The sequence below is a fragment of the Apteryx mantelli genome, chromosome 3, assembly GCF_036417845.1.
Source record: "Apteryx mantelli isolate bAptMan1 chromosome 3, bAptMan1.hap1, whole genome shotgun sequence".
In the NCBI taxonomy this organism is placed as follows: Eukaryota; Metazoa; Chordata; class Aves; order Apterygiformes; family Apterygidae; genus Apteryx; species Apteryx mantelli.
In genome coordinates, this window is record NC_089980.1 from 52,787,882 (window position 1) to 52,805,724 (window position 17,843).

General features: G+C 36.8%; 1 protein-coding gene across 1 annotated transcript in view; it reads right to left on the reverse strand.

The window, feature by feature from the left end:
* The window catches only part of RYR2 (ryanodine receptor 2), a 352,195-nt gene that overhangs the window by 137,591 nt on the left and 196,761 nt on the right, over positions 1-17,843 (reverse strand). Inside the window, exons 40-49 of the mRNA XM_067294572.1 lie at positions 16,163-16,306; positions 13,155-13,428; positions 10,045-10,159; positions 9,474-9,606; positions 8,137-8,240; positions 4,876-5,011; positions 4,023-4,209; positions 3,436-3,541; positions 2,093-2,213; positions 133-302 (exon numbers count right to left, since the gene is read on the reverse strand). Of these exons, the coding sequence (XP_067150673.1) occupies positions 133-302; positions 2,093-2,213; positions 3,436-3,541; positions 4,023-4,209; positions 4,876-5,011; positions 8,137-8,240; positions 9,474-9,606; positions 10,045-10,159; positions 13,155-13,428; positions 16,163-16,306 (1,490 nt within the window). The remainder of the gene's footprint in view (positions 1-132; positions 303-2,092; positions 2,214-3,435; positions 3,542-4,022; positions 4,210-4,875; positions 5,012-8,136; positions 8,241-9,473; positions 9,607-10,044; positions 10,160-13,154; positions 13,429-16,162; positions 16,307-17,843) is intronic.

Here is a 17,843-nt window from a genome sequence, read left to right on the forward strand (position 1 = left end):
AGCAGCAGGCAGCTCATCCAGCATTGGGAAACACAGAAGGTTGAAGAAATAAAAAATATTCTGGGGGACGAAAAATGCTGCAGTGTTCAATAAGATAATGGAACTGAAATACCAACAGACTTAAACCCTTACCGTATCTAAAGAAGCAGCAGCACGAAGATCTGGCAGAAAGCCAACTTCAAGAAGATGCAGAAGAAAATCCTGGTCCTCAATTCCATAGACCCTGTCAAGGAACAAAACCATGGCTGCCTTGTGATCTGGGCAAAACCCCGCAGACATGTCAGGTTCCACCACAGTACCATCTAAAAGGAAGAAATAAGACTTCAATGACAAGGCTCATCCTGCACCAGCAGACTAGGCAGTCATGCTACTTGTCAGAGTTTTGAGCCTCTGTTAATATCTGACCATCTTCCCCACAGCTTTGTTACATACAGACAACAAATCCGTAGTTAACTGAAAAGGAACTGAAAATGAATGCATAAGGCAATTTTTACCCAGAAGTCCATACATGCTTTTTTGTTCATACATTGTGTACCATGGGATTCTTAGTAGTTGACACTCTAACATGATAAGAAATACCCAAACATTAATTTGTCTACAGAACTACCTCGTTCTTAGAAGAGGCAAACAAAAGATAAGAAATAGAACAAATCTATATCAAATACACCAGGAATGCAGCACTCGTGAGCATATAAAGTATGATAATGAATTAAAATTGTGGCAAATAGTCCTCTGTAATTGAAAACTTCTGAAATATCTGAAAGCATTTCACAGAAATATTTTTAAATTTTGATACTTTACTTTTGGAAACCAAACAATCCACTCCATACCTATGAGCTGCACTCTATAAACTGCTATTTAGATATCACTTTTCTATAACTTATCACCACTACTTGAATATATATAAATAATTATATAATAGATTGATTGATTTGTTTATCTCTTCTGCTGCAACTAAATTAGTCATTCTTGTGCTGTAAGTCCCTATGCAAATGACATTATATTTATAATACTCTCTCTCAAAACATCCAAAAAAGCAGACATATCTCCTTTCCCTTTTATGTTGATGCTTACTTAGTTCCCACTATTTCAATGAATTCTCTGTAGGCAGAAAACAAGTGTTTTCTTTACTGTGCATTTGTGTATGCATGCTTCACAGAATCACAGAACTAGTCCAAGCCCCCTGCTCAAGCAGGGTCACCTAGAGCACATTGCCCAGGACCCTGTCTAGACGGCTTCTGAATATCTCCAAGGATGGAGACTCCACAACCTCTCTGGGCAACCTGGGCCAGTGCTCAGCCACCCGCACAGCAAGGAGTCCTCATGTTCAGATGGAACTTCCTGTGGTTCAGTTTGGGCCCTGTTGCTACTCATCCTATCACTGGGCACCACTGAGAAGAGTCTGGCCCCATCCTATTTACACCCTCCCTTCAGATACTTAAACACCGTGATAAGATCTTCCCATCCAGTCTTCTCCAGGTTAAACAGTCCCAGCTTTCCAGCCTTTCCTCATATAAGAGATGCTCTAGTCCCTTAATCAACTTAGTGGCCCTTTGCTCGACTCGCTCCAGTAGTTCCATCTCTCTCTTATACGGGGGAGCCCAGAACTGGACACAGTACTCCAACTGTGGCCTCAGCAGGGCTTCACCTATAACTTCACCATAGTTGCTGAAGAACAACTCTGGTGTCTTAGTAAGATCTGCTAGAAACAATTAGTAGGGGTAGGACAACAAAAGCTAAGGATTACATTATCAAGAAAAGAGACTGGAAATTTTCTTTAATAATTTAGAAAGATAGGAAGTATGCATTCACAGAATTCTTTTTAAAGCTGTAACAGATTTCCATGATGTCATTGAAATGAATAGGAATTTTATCAGTGATTCAAATGCACACAGAATTATCGCCCATAGCATCCAGAAATGTTTTTGAAACTTTTGAAACACATACGACTTTTCTTCTAATTCACATTATAAATAGTTTAATTCCAAGAACATTTTAAAATATTGTGAAAAATACGAGCATCAATATATGGCCAAGTTATAAAATGTAAGAGTGGGGTGGGAGAAAAAAGAAAGCAGAACAATCATCTTACCTTTAGCTATGGTTGGCATGTGGAAAGGAATACTAATTACGCCCACCAAATCTTCCAGTGGAATCAAAGACCGTAGAATTGACCTGATCCTAATGGCTTCCCCTTTAGCTGCATGGATTAGCTAATGGAAAGATAAAAAATTAACAAGGTCTTATTTTTATCTTTTATTTGTGTTCATGTTCCAGAAACTTCCCAAACTTTCCAGAAACTTTTTCCAAACTTTCACAGATGCACAAGAATGACTATTATATAAATATATTTATATTATAATTAATAATGTAAATTTCACACAATCTGTATTTATTTGCTGTGTTCTGGATGCAAAATCTAGAAATTTAGGATCTAGGACTGTTAAAGCTGGTGAACAAAACATCAAAACATAGCTGGGGAGGGCAGAGCGAGAGGGGAAGGAGTGGCCTTTCAGATGCAAAATGGTAGTTTTGCTGTCCCAGCTGAAAAATAACACTTTCAGGTATCCCAGTTCTTGTTCTGTTTTTTGTCTTTATTAACAAGGGAGGGAGAGAGAGCAAAAATAAGACTATTATTATTTAAACAAAACATCCTCATACAGTGAGCTTGTAATATGGATATCTCTGCTTCCTCAAGTTACCCATTTCTGCACAAATCTGATACTGATCTGCATGAACTGGGGCAGATTTCAGAGTAAAATAAGAAACATGCATAATTTAGGAGAATTTTTGAAGAAACAAAAATGTATTTTGAATCTTAATCTGAACAAATATTTTCAAATAGCCCCCACTGTTAGGATCCATGTGGTAAGGGCTGTTTTTTTATAGCATGAATGTCTAATACTGTGTATATCTAATGCCTAAAACAGTGACATCTTGTCTTTGACTAGGATTCTTGGTTTGAATAAAGATTATGTATTTTGGAGGACAATGCTTATTCCCATGTTTTAAAAGAATTTCCTGTCATATTAATCCCTTTTATATGCAAGTCAAATACTCTGTTTAAATACGTATATGAAGACAGTGGAACCACAGTTAAAAACCACTGTACACCATCACAGTAAACAGCGAAATTTGAATAGTTTGATGGTCATAACAGACAGTCAAACAATATTCATGAAAGAATGTTGCCCCAAGGAACAGCAATAAGAAAAGGAACAGAATACTTCCTTTTGAAAGAACAACTTCTGAACAGCTTACAGAAGTTCCTTGCAAATTAGCAGATGAACACATGTACACTGAGATACTATGTAGTCATACCACTGCTTTAATACCTGATAACGTGCATTACTGTGAAAAAGCCAAAGAGCAAAACACCAAACCATCAGTAAAACTATTGCTTCACTTTTCAATGCATGAAGATATGAAACTTACATGCATTTCAGGGGCACAACGTCCTAAGAGATCAATCAAAGCTGCATAAAAGGTCATGATGGCATTTCCCATGTGAATAGTGTCATCTTCTTGTTCTTCCATCTCACTGGAATTCATTAGTTGTTAAAACAAACAAAAAATGAAAAAAAAACACAAAAAAGTTTTTACATTAGCAGTAAACATACAAAACTTGCTCACAGCAGCAATGGCTTATACATGGTGGCTTCTTGATAATCAGTGAATTTACAGCAGACTAACAGAGAATGGAATTTGTCCCTGAGATATTGCAGTGACATCTGCATTGTTACCATTTATCTGTCTCATTTTGTAACAGGGGGTTGATTCTTAACTGGCTAACAAACAGCCAACGGAATTCTAAAGATGATATAATATTTAGAGAAAGTTACTTAAAATTAACAGTGCAGGAGAAGAACTATTTGGCAGAAGACAAATTCTACCTTCCATAGAATCCAAGGAGGAATCCAGTTAATAATTCACATGTTAAAACCAACAAGTCATTTCATGACTAGGATTATAAAACAAACAAACAAAAATTATGGCAATGTAAGCAATTCCACAGCACCTACAGGGTTTTACTAGATCCATTACTTGGGGAAGGTCCATCTCTTGTTGGATCTTCCGATATTTGTATTGCTTCCTCCACGGCAGCAAGTAACCCATTGCCTCCTTCTCCTCTTAGAGCTGGACCAAAACACTCAGGTCGACGGATAAGCAGCCTGACTACAACATTAGCATTCTCCTCCACGCTCTCTCCTATCACATAGAACAAATACCATGATTCACGATTATATCAAAAAGACTTCTGAAACATAATTGGATAAAGGCACAGAAACGTGCAGTATGCATCAGCAGACACTTTCACCTGCAAAACAGTTTAAATATCAATGACAAGGTTACATAAATACACAAATGTATCCCTCTATTATTGTAATATAACCTATGATATAGAACATACAATTTAATTCAAAATTAAGTACAGCCAAAGAAGTAACTATGTAATAAAGGATATTGAAACCATCATAAAAACTACCGATTTGTAGTGAAAATCACATTCAAGTGAGAGAGCTAGTGAAGGGTACGCTATACCTGCTAAAAACTAGACTTGTATAAATCTTAACCAAAACATTGGTCTTTGGCTCTCTGTCTAGCATGAATTTTACCTTAAAAAGATTTAGGAGTCTCTGTTCCAGTTACAGGAGAGATGTCACCATTTCAAAGACCAAAGAGTCTACATGATCTGTAAAACGGACATCTAAATTACTGTATGTTTTGCATGATTCTACTCTTTCCGCTGTCTGTCCTTTAAATTTTTGGTATTCCATGAAGCTGGCTTGTATCCCTACTTTAAATGACAAATTTCAAACAAATATTTATTCAAATATTAGAGGAAATTATAAAATTGGCAGGTTCCTACACTACCATTGCAAAAAACAGCAAAACGAAGAAAATCCAAATATCGCTCTCCTTCAACTGGATTCCATCCAATGTCTGGGTAGCCTTTAGAAACCAGCAAAGCACAACTCTGCAATCCACATCCAGCCAAGTAGCGAACCACCTAAAAGAAAGGTAAAATGAAAAAGACATTTATTGTGAAAACAAAGAGAAGTGCAGTTTGAAGGGAAGTATCCTCATATATTGTCTCTGATTTGGCTTCCACATTCCAGATCTTATTTTGGGCAAATTAGAAGAGCAGCAGCACTTTCCCAACCTTTGTTTACTTCTGCCGCCATGAACCACAAGACCTCCCCTCTCTTGATTCACTTCTCTTTCTAAATCACTGTTTGGCTCTCTACATCTCATATCTCTTCCAACCCTGAGTGAGAGAGACAAACTAATCAATTTTGTGGCACTCTCCTTCTACACTCCATCCTTATTTGAAAACATATCTTCATATATGACTGACAGGTCTACTCTTTTATTTTAACTTCTCCTTTCACTTGTTTTCTTTCTTTCTTTCTTTTTTAACACACAGCACTCATACTCCCTGTAATTCAGAGCTATCATCTCAGTAACAGTTTCTATTGGCTCTCTCCTTTCCGTGTTTTAAGAGTTGTAATTATAGCCTTTAACCAATTCAGACAGCTTCTTTTTGCTAAAAATTTATAGGAATCATAGGTCTGAAAATGTCCTGTTAAATAGACATGGTTCACCTTCCTACTCCAAGGAAGGATCATCTACATTTGCATCATTCCTGACAGATGTTTTCCTAGGGAGGTTGTTGTAGTATCTCCACAATTAGAAGTCTTTAAGAAGAGATTAGACAATGTATTCCACTGTCTCACTTTCTATTAGCAAGTGTTTTTTAATGTCTAACTTGAAATTGTCTTTCAATCATTTATGCTGCTTGTCCTTTCCACCACTTACATGGTAACCATTATTCCATTTCTTCTTGCAGCAGCATTTTATATATTCAAAACAGTTATTATATGCTCTTTTGAGCTTTTTATTCCTTAATCTAATCAACATCCATTCATTGATTCTTGATTTGTTACTTCCTAGACCTTGAATAATTCTCACTGCTCTTCTTTTGACTTCCTCCAGTTGGTCCATACTATCTCTGAAGCTTGCAACTCAGCATTCAACTGACCTGTTGCCCAAACAATTTTCCCTCTTCTTCATTCAGACACTGTATTTTTATATCAGTATAGTCCATTTGCACTTGCCCTTGCTGAGTTGCTTCCTATTTCTCTTCAGGCTCCCATTTTTCTTCATCCACCAATTCATCAAAATCGTTCTGAATTCTAATCCTATTTTTCAATGCACCTGCAGCCAATCCAGTGATGGCTAGCCATTGGGCTTTTACCTGGTAGGGATCTCAGTACAAAATTTTGAATCATAGAATAATTTAGGTTGGAAGGGACCTCCAGAGGTCATCCAGTTCAACCCCCTGCTCAGAGCAGGTCTAATCAGATCAGGGCCACATCCAGTTCAGTCCTGAAGACCTCCAAGGATGGAGACTCCACAATCTCTCTGGGAGACCTGTTCCACTGTTCAATCATCCTCATCATAAAGTTTTTCTTCTTTTTTTTTTCTCCTAATATCTAATGGCAATTTCCTGTGTTCTAACTTATGTCTGTTGCCTCTTGTCCTATAGCCGTATACCTCCAATGAAGAGCCTGGCTCCATCTTCTCTGTATTCTCCAATCAGACAGTTGTAGACAGCAATAAGGTCTTCCCTGAGCCTTCTCTTCTTAAGGCTGAACAGGCCCAGTTCTCTCAACCTCTTCTCATGTCATGTTCTCCAAACCCTTGTCCATCCTGGTTGCCCTCCACTGGACTCGCTTCAGTATGTCAGTACCTTTCTCACACTGGGGAGCCTTCCCCTTGTCCGCAGCACCAGTCATAGAAAGCAATACGTTTGGTCAGGCATGATTTGCCCTCAGTAAACTCATGTTGGCTGCTCCCAATGACCTTCTTGTCCCTCATGTGTTTAGAAATGGCTTCTAGGATTATTTGCTCCATAATCTTCCCAGGAACTGAGGTGAGGCTGACCAGCCTGTAGTGCCCTGGATCTTCCTTCTTGTCCTTCTTGCCTCCCCCAGTTGCCACAACCTTTCAATGATGATAGACAGCAGCCTTGCAATGACATCGACCAGCTCCTTAACCCCCTCAGATGCATCCCGTCTGGTCCCATAGACTTGTGTATATCAAAATGGGTTATGTGCTCCTAACATAGTCTTCCTCTATGGTAGTACTTCTTCACTTCCACAAACTCTGCTAGTAGGCTCATGGACCTGGGAGGCCTGAGGACAAGCTTTATCAGTGAGACAAAAACAGCACTGAGTACTTCAGCCTTTTCCCTGTCATAAGTCACTAGTTCCCTTGGTCCACTGTGCAACGGGCCCACATTCTCCTTAGTCTTTCTTTTGCTACTGAGGTACTTACAGAAAACTTTCTCGTTGCCCTTCACCTCCCTTGCTAGTTTCAGCTCCAGCTGAGCTTGGCTTTCTTGACTCCATTCCTACTTGCACAGGTGATGCCTTTGTATTCCTCCCAAACTCATACAAAACACAGTAATACTAAGTAAATGAGACTAGATGTTATACATTGGAAAACAGAAAAAAATGGTCATTACCTTTTAAAAGGACCTTATAATTTTTTCCTATACTTCCCTTTTTATGCTCAGCCCAAATTGCCACATGCCCATCTCTGCAAGTTTGAGGATAGCCAGCAAAATTGCCACTGAGGACTGCACATGAGCACAAATGCACAAGAATTCTGAAGCACATTTAAGTTCGAGAAGAAAATATAGAGATCTTTATGAACATTTGTTACACATTGTAACAAGCTGGTATAAGGCTTCTAGTAACCCTCAATGCATTATGCCACCACTACATGTCACTATCAAGACAGAACAACAAAGAAAGATTTTATCAATAGTTACACAGTTCTGTTGGGGACTGCACTATTCCCAAAGTAAGAGCTGCCCTTGAGCCAATTCTTGTTGGTTTCATCTGCATATGTAGTACCCATAAACTCAATTCAGTTATCTAGACCATCAGCAGAAAGAGCAAACAATCAGATCCTGATAGTCTTTCTTGTGAAAGGTACCTAAAATTTCCACATAACTGTTATCACCTTGGGTCTCGATTACTCCATTCTACCTTTTTTGGATCTTAGCAATTGGAATCCTTCTCCTCTTCACAGGGGAAAAAAATGCTAGATAAAGTAGGTACCAACCTTCTCAAGATCAGGTTCCCTTAAAGCTAGTGCAAGTTCATTGTTATCCATCACAGACGCTGCTGCAACATCTAAAGGAGTTGATCCTCGCATAGAAGGAGAGGCTGTCAAAATAACATTTAGTTTCAGTAATAAATCTATAGAAAACAGCAATTTCATAGTAAATACAATAATAAAACCATTGATAAAATACAACATTTTGTCATTAGGTAGTTATTTAATTCATAGTATGTCATTTATACCACTTAGTTTATAATAAATCATAGTACATTCATATGAAATTTGACACTAAGATGAAATCAAAATATACTAACTCTGTCCAGGCTAGAAACAATCTTTCTTAAGTCTTCCCATTTTTACTGTACACTTTGTTTTAACATTTCATTTTTTACAATTTTCCAAACTAAGACAATTCTGCTTTGCGGAAAAGGAAGAGGGGATTTTAGAACCAAAATACTGACATTTTATCAAATGTACTGACAAAGAAAATACCTTTCAGGTTTAAAATAAGAGATTATATTTTTATCTATGCCTTTAAGAAATGGCAGTCAATATAATGTTAGAAAAAGTTAAGTTTTTTTTATACTAACACTCCAAATGCATTTGATCTGGGTATGTTTCTCTACAAACACTTTTGGTTTATGCTTTTGTTCTGTACCTGTATATCAACCAGAACCTTCTGATAATTTTTTTCTTTTTTTAAAAAAAGATCAATGATAACTAGATATAGATATTCTGAATCAAAAGCATTAAATTAAATACAGGTCACATATACCTCTTCTGTAACACTCCAGCCCAGCAAAGAAAAACTAACACTTTAAGAAAATTTCAGGGTTCATTTCAGGGCATCTATACATGCATAATGAGCTCTGTATTTCTGCCACAAGTGTAGTCAGATACTGAACAGTCCACAGAAGACAGAGTAGAGGAGCAAGCACAGGTGGTGTGAAATAAGCTATCAGGGCTGCCTGCCAACATTTATCTATGAACCTCTTTATCACAATCAGGATCTTATTCTGTTCCATAAATGATGCAGCTAAACACTGACTCTTCTCTAATGTCCAAGCATTACCTGGCTTTTCTGCCAGAAAGCATATCCTTAATTAACTCAGCTTACTTAATGTTGTTGTTAGGGGTTTCTTTACAGTTAGTAATACAGGAAAGGAAGATGCTTTTGCACTCGGCAATAGAGAAAATTCAAGACAAATATGTTACAAATGGATGGATGCAGGAAAACACACTTTTTTCAGTATAGAAATTAGCAAAAAGTTTTAAAACTTTGGTTTTGTTTAGAATCTCAAAGGCCACACAAAAATGAGTTATATGTTATCACTTACCAAGGCCAACACTGCTGTTTTCCAACAAATAGCTAAGATGATCAAACATAGCTTTTTGATTCTGCCTGCTAATGCGGCAAAAATAACATAGAAAACGACAGCAGTTTGCCACCATCTTCGGAAAAGTGATTTCCTAAAAAGCAAATAAAAACAGACTAAAGGTAAAGCTCCAAAACAGGCATAAAACCTGCAAAAGACCATCCAACAGCCAGTTAATGTACTAGTATTTCTGTACTGTATTCACTGTACCCCCGTCAAGTTATCTGTCTAGGTGGACGTCCTTGAAATCAACAGGGCTCTCTTAGCAAGTAAGTAATTCCTTAAGGTCCATAGAACAACTTGTAAGCTTGAAAAGAAAAAGCTGGGTTAACCCATAAATTCTAGATTCAAACATGAAAGAATGGTAATATTCAGATTAACAGAGTAATACTACATCCATTTTTAATTAGTTTCTAAAAAGATCCTATAAATCAATGTAAGACTTAGTGAGCACATGAAGTGCTATTTACAGGGTAAAGCTTTGAATAGCTATATTCTAAATTTTCTGCCTTCTAACAAAGAATTGCTTTACCTTGGATTCTCCTCCACCAAGCACATTTACCATCACTTCCATGACAGTCTCGTGCATGCCTAGAGCTCTCATGAGATTTGGATGTTGGTAAAATACTTTATTATTCATGATGTCTCTACAGGAGAACAAAAGAAGAAATTGGATTAAAATGTTATGACAAATAGTTTACCTGTTATATGTTATTTGCGAAACTGATTTACTGTGTAATTCTTCATCATCTCAGATAAATTATTTCCCTGGGTGCTTTTCAGGTTAAGTCTCTATCAATCTCCTTCTACAGATACTCTATATTTTACGTACATAGAGAAAGGACCTGACCTTTCTTGTCCCATATTATAGTTATTGCCCTTGCCCTAATCACCACTTGACTGCAGTGTGATACTCTTCTATTTTCATTAGATAATCCATTATTGGATATTCCATTCCAGATCTAAAAATATTTCCTGAAGAACGTACGATCAAAACTGATATATTATTTAAACTTTAAATTCAACTAATCTGTATTTTCTGGAGAAAAAAAAAAACTTCTTTTCAGAGTATTTTCAATCTTGAGACATTTGATATCTGCCATCAGGATCAAGAAAAGACTGTACACAGAAGAGAATGTACATCCAGCTCCCCTCTAAACATTAAAGCACCAGAAACATTAGCTACATAAATGTTAACGTTTTTTCATGAGTTACTGTTCCAAAGGACATTCTTCTCTCTTCTACATACTTCAGCAGAACAATTTAAATACTTGAAATCAATCCTGAAGATTATAGTCTCAATATTTTATGCAGAGGTGATGATGTCCAATAAAAATGTGTACTTCAAAAGTAATTACATTTCTAAGAACTGTAGTAATCTTGAAATCACATGCAACCCAGAAATAAATTTGGAAGCAGTCAGGTCATGGGAGAAAAGGACTAGAAAGTTACTATAGGAAATACTGTCGACAGCTGTTCAGATTTCATGGTAGGTCTCATGGTAGTCTTTTTTCCTGAGCTCAAACTTCTGGGATTAGGTAAGGAAAAATTCAGTCTTATAAGAGAGGCAAAGAGATGGATCCATCAATCTAAAAGCTATAAATCCACAACTATCAGTCATACAACAGAATGTATGTACATCTGATGTAGATGGCACTATTAGAGTCTTTTGCCCTCAATAAATCAGAAAGATTAATTGGTCTTTTTCCTCAAAGCCTCCAGCAAGACTTCATATCAGAGGTGACACACAATGGGCCTTACCTCCAAAAGCTATTCCTACCACATCTCCTTTCTGCATTAATACTGCATGCTGTGGAAAAAGACTTGTTAACAGAAAGGGATATAAATCAGATCTTTAAAGACAATCCAGACTTGGACCAGATGAGCTCAATGGTGTCATTCTTCCAAGTGATCCTAAATTCTTATTCATCTACAGCAGCTTTATTTTACAGAAATAAAAAGGAAAGAAAGTAAAAAGGGCACCTTGGGCTGGCTAGCAGTATTAGAGTATTTTGGAAAATATATCCACTTTCAGTGCTTTCTGTAACTGCTGACTGAATTATGAAATACTGCATCTCAGAAAAATTCAAACAGCATTTCTAGGAAAATAGGGTTTTTAAGCAGGAATGAGTGATGCTTTCATTTCTCAACTGGAAAAAAGAAATGCTTTCCACTCACAGCAAAAAACTTGGCATTCCTAAATAGGCGCTGAAGCCTAGGTTATACTACAGAAGGTACAAATGGCACACCTAGGGCATGGTGACAAGATGGTTACAACTATGATAGAAGCTATCAAGAGGATGATAGCAGCAGGCAGAGGAGAACACTAGCTAAACAGAAAGTACCTCTTTTCACCTTGCACCAGACTTTCACATACCACCAAAGACTTTGTTAAAATTAAATCAATCTGTCTCACAAGGCTTTAGCTTCCAACATATAGCAAAAATGATGAGAAAAAAATACACACAAAAAGAAAGCAGAACATGAAATGAAAATCACCCCGATGTTTTTGTCAGACACAACAGTGCCAGAATCTAGTAATCATTTACTTATTTTCAGACTAAGTTGGGTTAAGTGAAACATTAACAACTCAAATTTGACATACAAAAGTGGATATGGAAATCCCAGTATTTTGTGCATGGTCACATGTGACTGACTTTCCCCTTTGCAAAGCCATCAGCAGGCTATGCCAAAGCCTTAACGTAAGTACGCTGAAGATTATAGCAATCAGGGAACATTGATGGGATCAGCTGGAAAGCAATGAAGGAGGTATTGTTCACCATGGCAGTGCAAAACTATTTATACAAATCACTTACATATTTGAGGTTTTCAGCAAGCTCAGAAAGAAAAATATTTTGCACAACAAAAGTTTTTCTTCTCCTTTCATTCCTGGCATTCTTTATTAATACTATCTTTTGTTGTCATTGCTATTGTTGCCATTGCTGTTGTTGACTGGGGATTTCTAATACATCATAGCTGATGTTTAATTTCTCTGGTCATCTTGGACAATAAAATTCCTTTGAAAAAAGCCAGAAGAAACTAAACTCTTTCCTAATAGAGGTGATCATGTTTTCTTTATACAGTTTTCTCCAGTTGCATCCTTTATTAGGCTATATTTTATTATTATTAATCATGTAACTAGGAAAAAGAAGACTGGGTAAACTACATCATAATTCAAATAGTTCTAACCACATTCAAGGCAATAAAATGATGGCATATGTAGAGACACATGTATACAAAACTCCATTTGCTGACAGCTGGAGGGGGCTGTATGTATCCACAGCCACCAATCACTGCATTCATATAAAATGGACAGTATTCTTGATAGTACTCTTTACAATCATATTACTTAAAATATAACAAGATATATTTCTGTAGTATCATAAAACATTACATATGTGTTTTCAAATCTTCTTATGAGAAGTCTTAGAGATGCCATTTGCTACTCTGTAAAAAATTATGCGTATAATAATACTACAAAATATTACAACTGAAGATACTACATAACTGATATGAAACTTCTGCATTTACCCATATATAGAATATTCACATTCAAACTTTATGCATAACTTAAGTGATAACTATACAGCAAATAACAATAAATATCTGTAAATTAAGATATGCTGCACTCCAGTCATTTACCCTAATCCACGAATCATAAGTTTTTCTTCCTCCTTCCCCATTCTGACACTGAGCAAGGAACGGATTTGGCCGAGGGACGCTAGAAGATTGATTGTGTCTTCCACTGACACACTATTTATGGTGTAGGTCTTTGGTAGGGCTCGAACCAAGCCACCAATACCATCATATTGGCGATGTAGCAATACAAACATGGCCCTCACTAACTCCGGGTCTTCTATTACTGACTCCTGGGCCCAGCGTACCATTGTGTCTGAAATCAACTGCTGAAGAGTAGCTGTGAAGAAAATACATAAATCACAAAATTACCATTAATTGCTCTATTTAATTGCTCTACCAGTAGTCCCTCAGAACCCATTATGCAACATGCACTGGAATTAATTCAATCCTTAAGAAGCGTTTTTTCTTGGTATTTCTTAGGCAGACTATCAAATAAAAATATAATCACAGAGGGAAAAAATAAACATCTCAAATCTGATAACATAAAAAGAGAGTGAAGACATACAAGATGTTCACAAAGTGGCCAGCTTTATTTCTATATACTGTTTTCAAGAATTTTCCAGGAATTCAGGTCTGAGAGTTTTTCTTATGTACTATGAAGTGGGACTGGAAAAAATATCCAGTAGCACATGTAAATGCTGTATTATTTATTTACAGTGATTCTGTCTTAAGCTGTATATCCAGTCAAAATTTTAAATTCATAATTTACCAAACAGAATAATTTAATCCATTGCCAAAACTAAAGCCCTTTCAAAAGAAATAGAAATGAAGAGACTCCATAATCCCCATTGTTAAACCAAATCAGTTGAAAATCATCATTTGGATAGTCTGAGTCGAATCTCTAAATGAAGCAAGAAGCCCACATCTGGTATTCTCACTGGCAATTATCAATTGCAAAGCTTTGAGAAAGTTATAAAAAGTTAAAATAAACAAAATGTTTAATATCAGATGAGATTTGAGACTGCTGTTTGGAAAAAATACTCATGAACTAACAGTCAAGACAAAGCGAATACTGTTCTTTTTCCCATCTCAAGAGAACTTCCATTCAGTTTTGTAAGACTTTGTCGCACCAAACTGGGATCCTCTGCAGACAACCTGATAGTCAAAGCCTGCTTTACTTTTCCTTTGTTTCAAGCTGACAGTTCACATCAGAAGAATTAAAAACAAAAAAAAATGCAGAATTTTTCCATTAGTACTCACCTAACTAATCAATTTCTTTCCATGTCACATGGATAACAGCAAGTTTGAGAAGGGAAGTTTGATAATCCCTGTTGAAGTTCAATAAATTGCCTGACAAATATTGAGGGGTTGAAGAAGGTGGTTGATGTAGAGCACACATCAAAAATATTTTCAGATTAGAAATCTATGTGTTGAGAGATTTTGGTATAAACCAGATGCAACTTCAGTCAAATTTTAGAACACAAAAAAGTAAGAGTGCCCATAGAAAGATAATGCCCAAGAGGTGGCAACAGTTTATGGAAAAAATAATGTTCAACAAAGAAGGAAGAGAATTGATGCTAAGATGAACTAGATAATGTAGGAAAAAAATACAAAAAAAGGAGTAATAGTGCTGTATTTCAGTGTTATTATCCAAACACTGTACTATAGGTGTTTCCACTGTCACACAGCATAGCATGTTTTAGAATAACATAATTTTAAAAATAACTAAAAGACAAAATGCATTTTGGCTGATATTTCAGAAAATACCAGGACTGAAGTAAATAATAATAAAAAGGGACACAATGTTAAATTTACTTTGTTCTTTGTAAAGAATCACATGAGCAGGCTCTCAGTTGGCCTCTATTTTCATAAATGTGATAGTATATCTCAGCTTGTGGGTTTGGCTTTACATTGTTCTGCAATGCAGAACCCAAGCAGTCTAGCCACCATAATACAGACCTGTGGGGGTTATTTGGCCTGAGGAGTTGTATGGAATCAGTTCAATACAATATTGTCTAAGTGAAAGAGAGAAAATTAGGTTTTGGAGAGCTCTAACCTTACTACATTAAAAAAAAAAAAAAAGGAAACCTTAGGATATACCACCACATTCTGCACAGATCAGGCCTCTAATTATCACTGCCTATCTAGCTATTACAAACAACAGTTTATAATTATAAAGATAGAAGGCACGTTTTCAAGAGACAGTATGTCGTCTTAAAGAAGACTAAACCAACAATAATAACTGGCAGCTAAGTAGTCATTTCATTACAGATACCCTGGGGAAACGTTCTCATCCTATAATGTTAGGCACTTGCATTCAGCAACAAAGTTAAAGGCCAGGCTCCCTAGGAATTCTACATCATCAATGAAGGAAGCCAGGTTTCTACCAAAGGCAGAATGTCTAAACTGTATGTCCAAAAATTTCTTCCTGCTAGTAGGATGGCAGCATCAAAAATTATTTGAAAGTGCCACCACAATAAGGGCAAAAAATCAGAATTGACAAGTTAAAAAAAATATCCACAATCAGTTGATCCCAAGTGCAGAACTTGGATGTCACTGACAATGACTTTTATCAATGTGTGAAAAGCCAGAAGGTGCCAGAAAAATGACAAAGCAACAATCACAAACAGTAAGTTTTGGATTTTATGTTGAGTGGGGAGGTTTCCCCTAAGTACAGCAGTACAAATTAAGGTCTAGTTGGGCAGTCTTCCTTCATTTGGCATCCTTCATACAAGCACTCAGTCAGAGCTTCTGCAGCTAGTTTTATGAGCGAGTTCCCAAAATTAGGACCCCGCTATAATGAAGTCTGCACTAATTGCACAAAGAGTAAGATATATTCTGAAAAGGCCAGTATAAGAAATTTTCCACTACATGCTATTAGGAAACAAAATTCTCTACCCTAAGCATTCCAGTTAAGCTTGCTTAAAGTCAGAGCTATAAACTTTAAGGTGCACAGATGTTTCAGTGAAAATCTGTCTTGCTTTGGTAGATAATATATGAAGAGCTTCTTTGTCTGCTTCTTTTCCGATCTGGAATTAGGACAGACTAAATTGTGATTTAATTTTGCTTACAGGATGTCTTAGCATCATCACCAACTGGCTTCTCAGCTTGCTTCTTCTTCAGATACGTGACTTTTTCCATAAGGTATAGGAGGCGACCCCTAATGGTTAAATCACTGTTTCCATCCAAGGTTCCATCTTCATCTAGTTCGATTCCTGAAATCAAAATTATACACTACATAGTAAAAAAAAAAAAAAAAAAAAATTTAAACCAGTTACAGCCATGCTTGTATGTACAAACATAATTAGACTGAAAAACGCTGTTCTGCTCTGTTAGAACTGCAAAAAAGCTTGTGTGATATGCTCAATGAGCAGTTCAGGACCAGTGCAGATGAGGCAGATGTGCAAGGTAGGAAACAAGCAAATAAGGATCATGTAATCAAATACTCATTCTCTTATTAACTTATTGTATAAATTCTTATTAACTTAGTGTACAAATTGTGTATTGTTATACACAAAATACATAATATACATATTTCTATGCCCAAATCCCTGATTTAAATCTTCATTAATGTGATTTATACAGGCTTTCAGTGAGTTTTAATTTCCCCATCACCAAAATGGAGAGAAGACTGGTTTCTTAGTCTGCATCTCTACTAATAAACACAATGGGCCCATGATTATTCACTGTCTGCGAAGCAAATGGCACAGTACGGCTGGCAATCTTGCAGTTACATGATCTTACAGTACCAAAAATAAGCTGGTGCCATTCAAACTGCCAATAGGAACGGTCTTTGGCCCATGCTAACCTCTGGCCCATGTAAAAGAGGGTGGTTAGCTTGACTAAAATTATGCCAGGACTGTGCTAACCATTCAACAGTATGGATGTTTCCAGGTCAATGCTCAGGCCTATGTTCTGAACTTGTGTACCTCAGTAGTATAGATATAGTCTCCAGTGACACTGTATAGTTCAAATGATACTAGCAAAGAGTACAAGAATCTAAGGTGAAACATACCCAAGAAGTGAAAGTACTAAAATTACTATAAATGTAATTTGTAGTGACCAGTGAGCAGGAAGTAGTCACCTTCATAATACAGGGGCTATTCTGTATGAAATATCTTCTAGCAAATTATACACACATAAAAAATGCATATGTGAGGTTTTACAGAATCAGAATCGCTGAGGTTGGAAGGGACCTCTGGAGATCACCTAGTCTAACCCATCTCGTGAAAGCAGGGTTACTTAGAGAGGTTGCTCAGGACTCTGCTGAGTCAGGTTTTGAATATCTCCACAATCTCTCTGGGCAACCTGTTCCAGCGTTCAATCACCCTCACAGTGAGAAAGTGTTTTCTCATATTCAAGTGGAATTTCTGATGTTTCAGTTTGCCACTCCAAAAGTGACTTCACCAGTGCTGAGTAGAAGGGAAGGATCGCCTCTATCCATCTGATGATGATGCTCTTCCTAATGAACTCCAGGATATGGTTGGCCACCTTTGTGACAAGAGCATATTTCTGGCTCATGTTCACCTTGGACACCCAGGTCCTTTTCTGCAAATCAGTCTTGTGCTGGTACATGAAGTTGTTCCTCCCCAGGCGCAGGACCTTGCATTTGCCTTTGTTGAACTTCATGAGGTTCCTGTCAGCCCTTTTTCTCATGTTCACAACTTTATTCTTTAACCAATACATTGCAACTGAAACAAAAACCTTGACCCTCAAACTAAAATAAACCCAAAGTAAAGAGAGCATTCATTT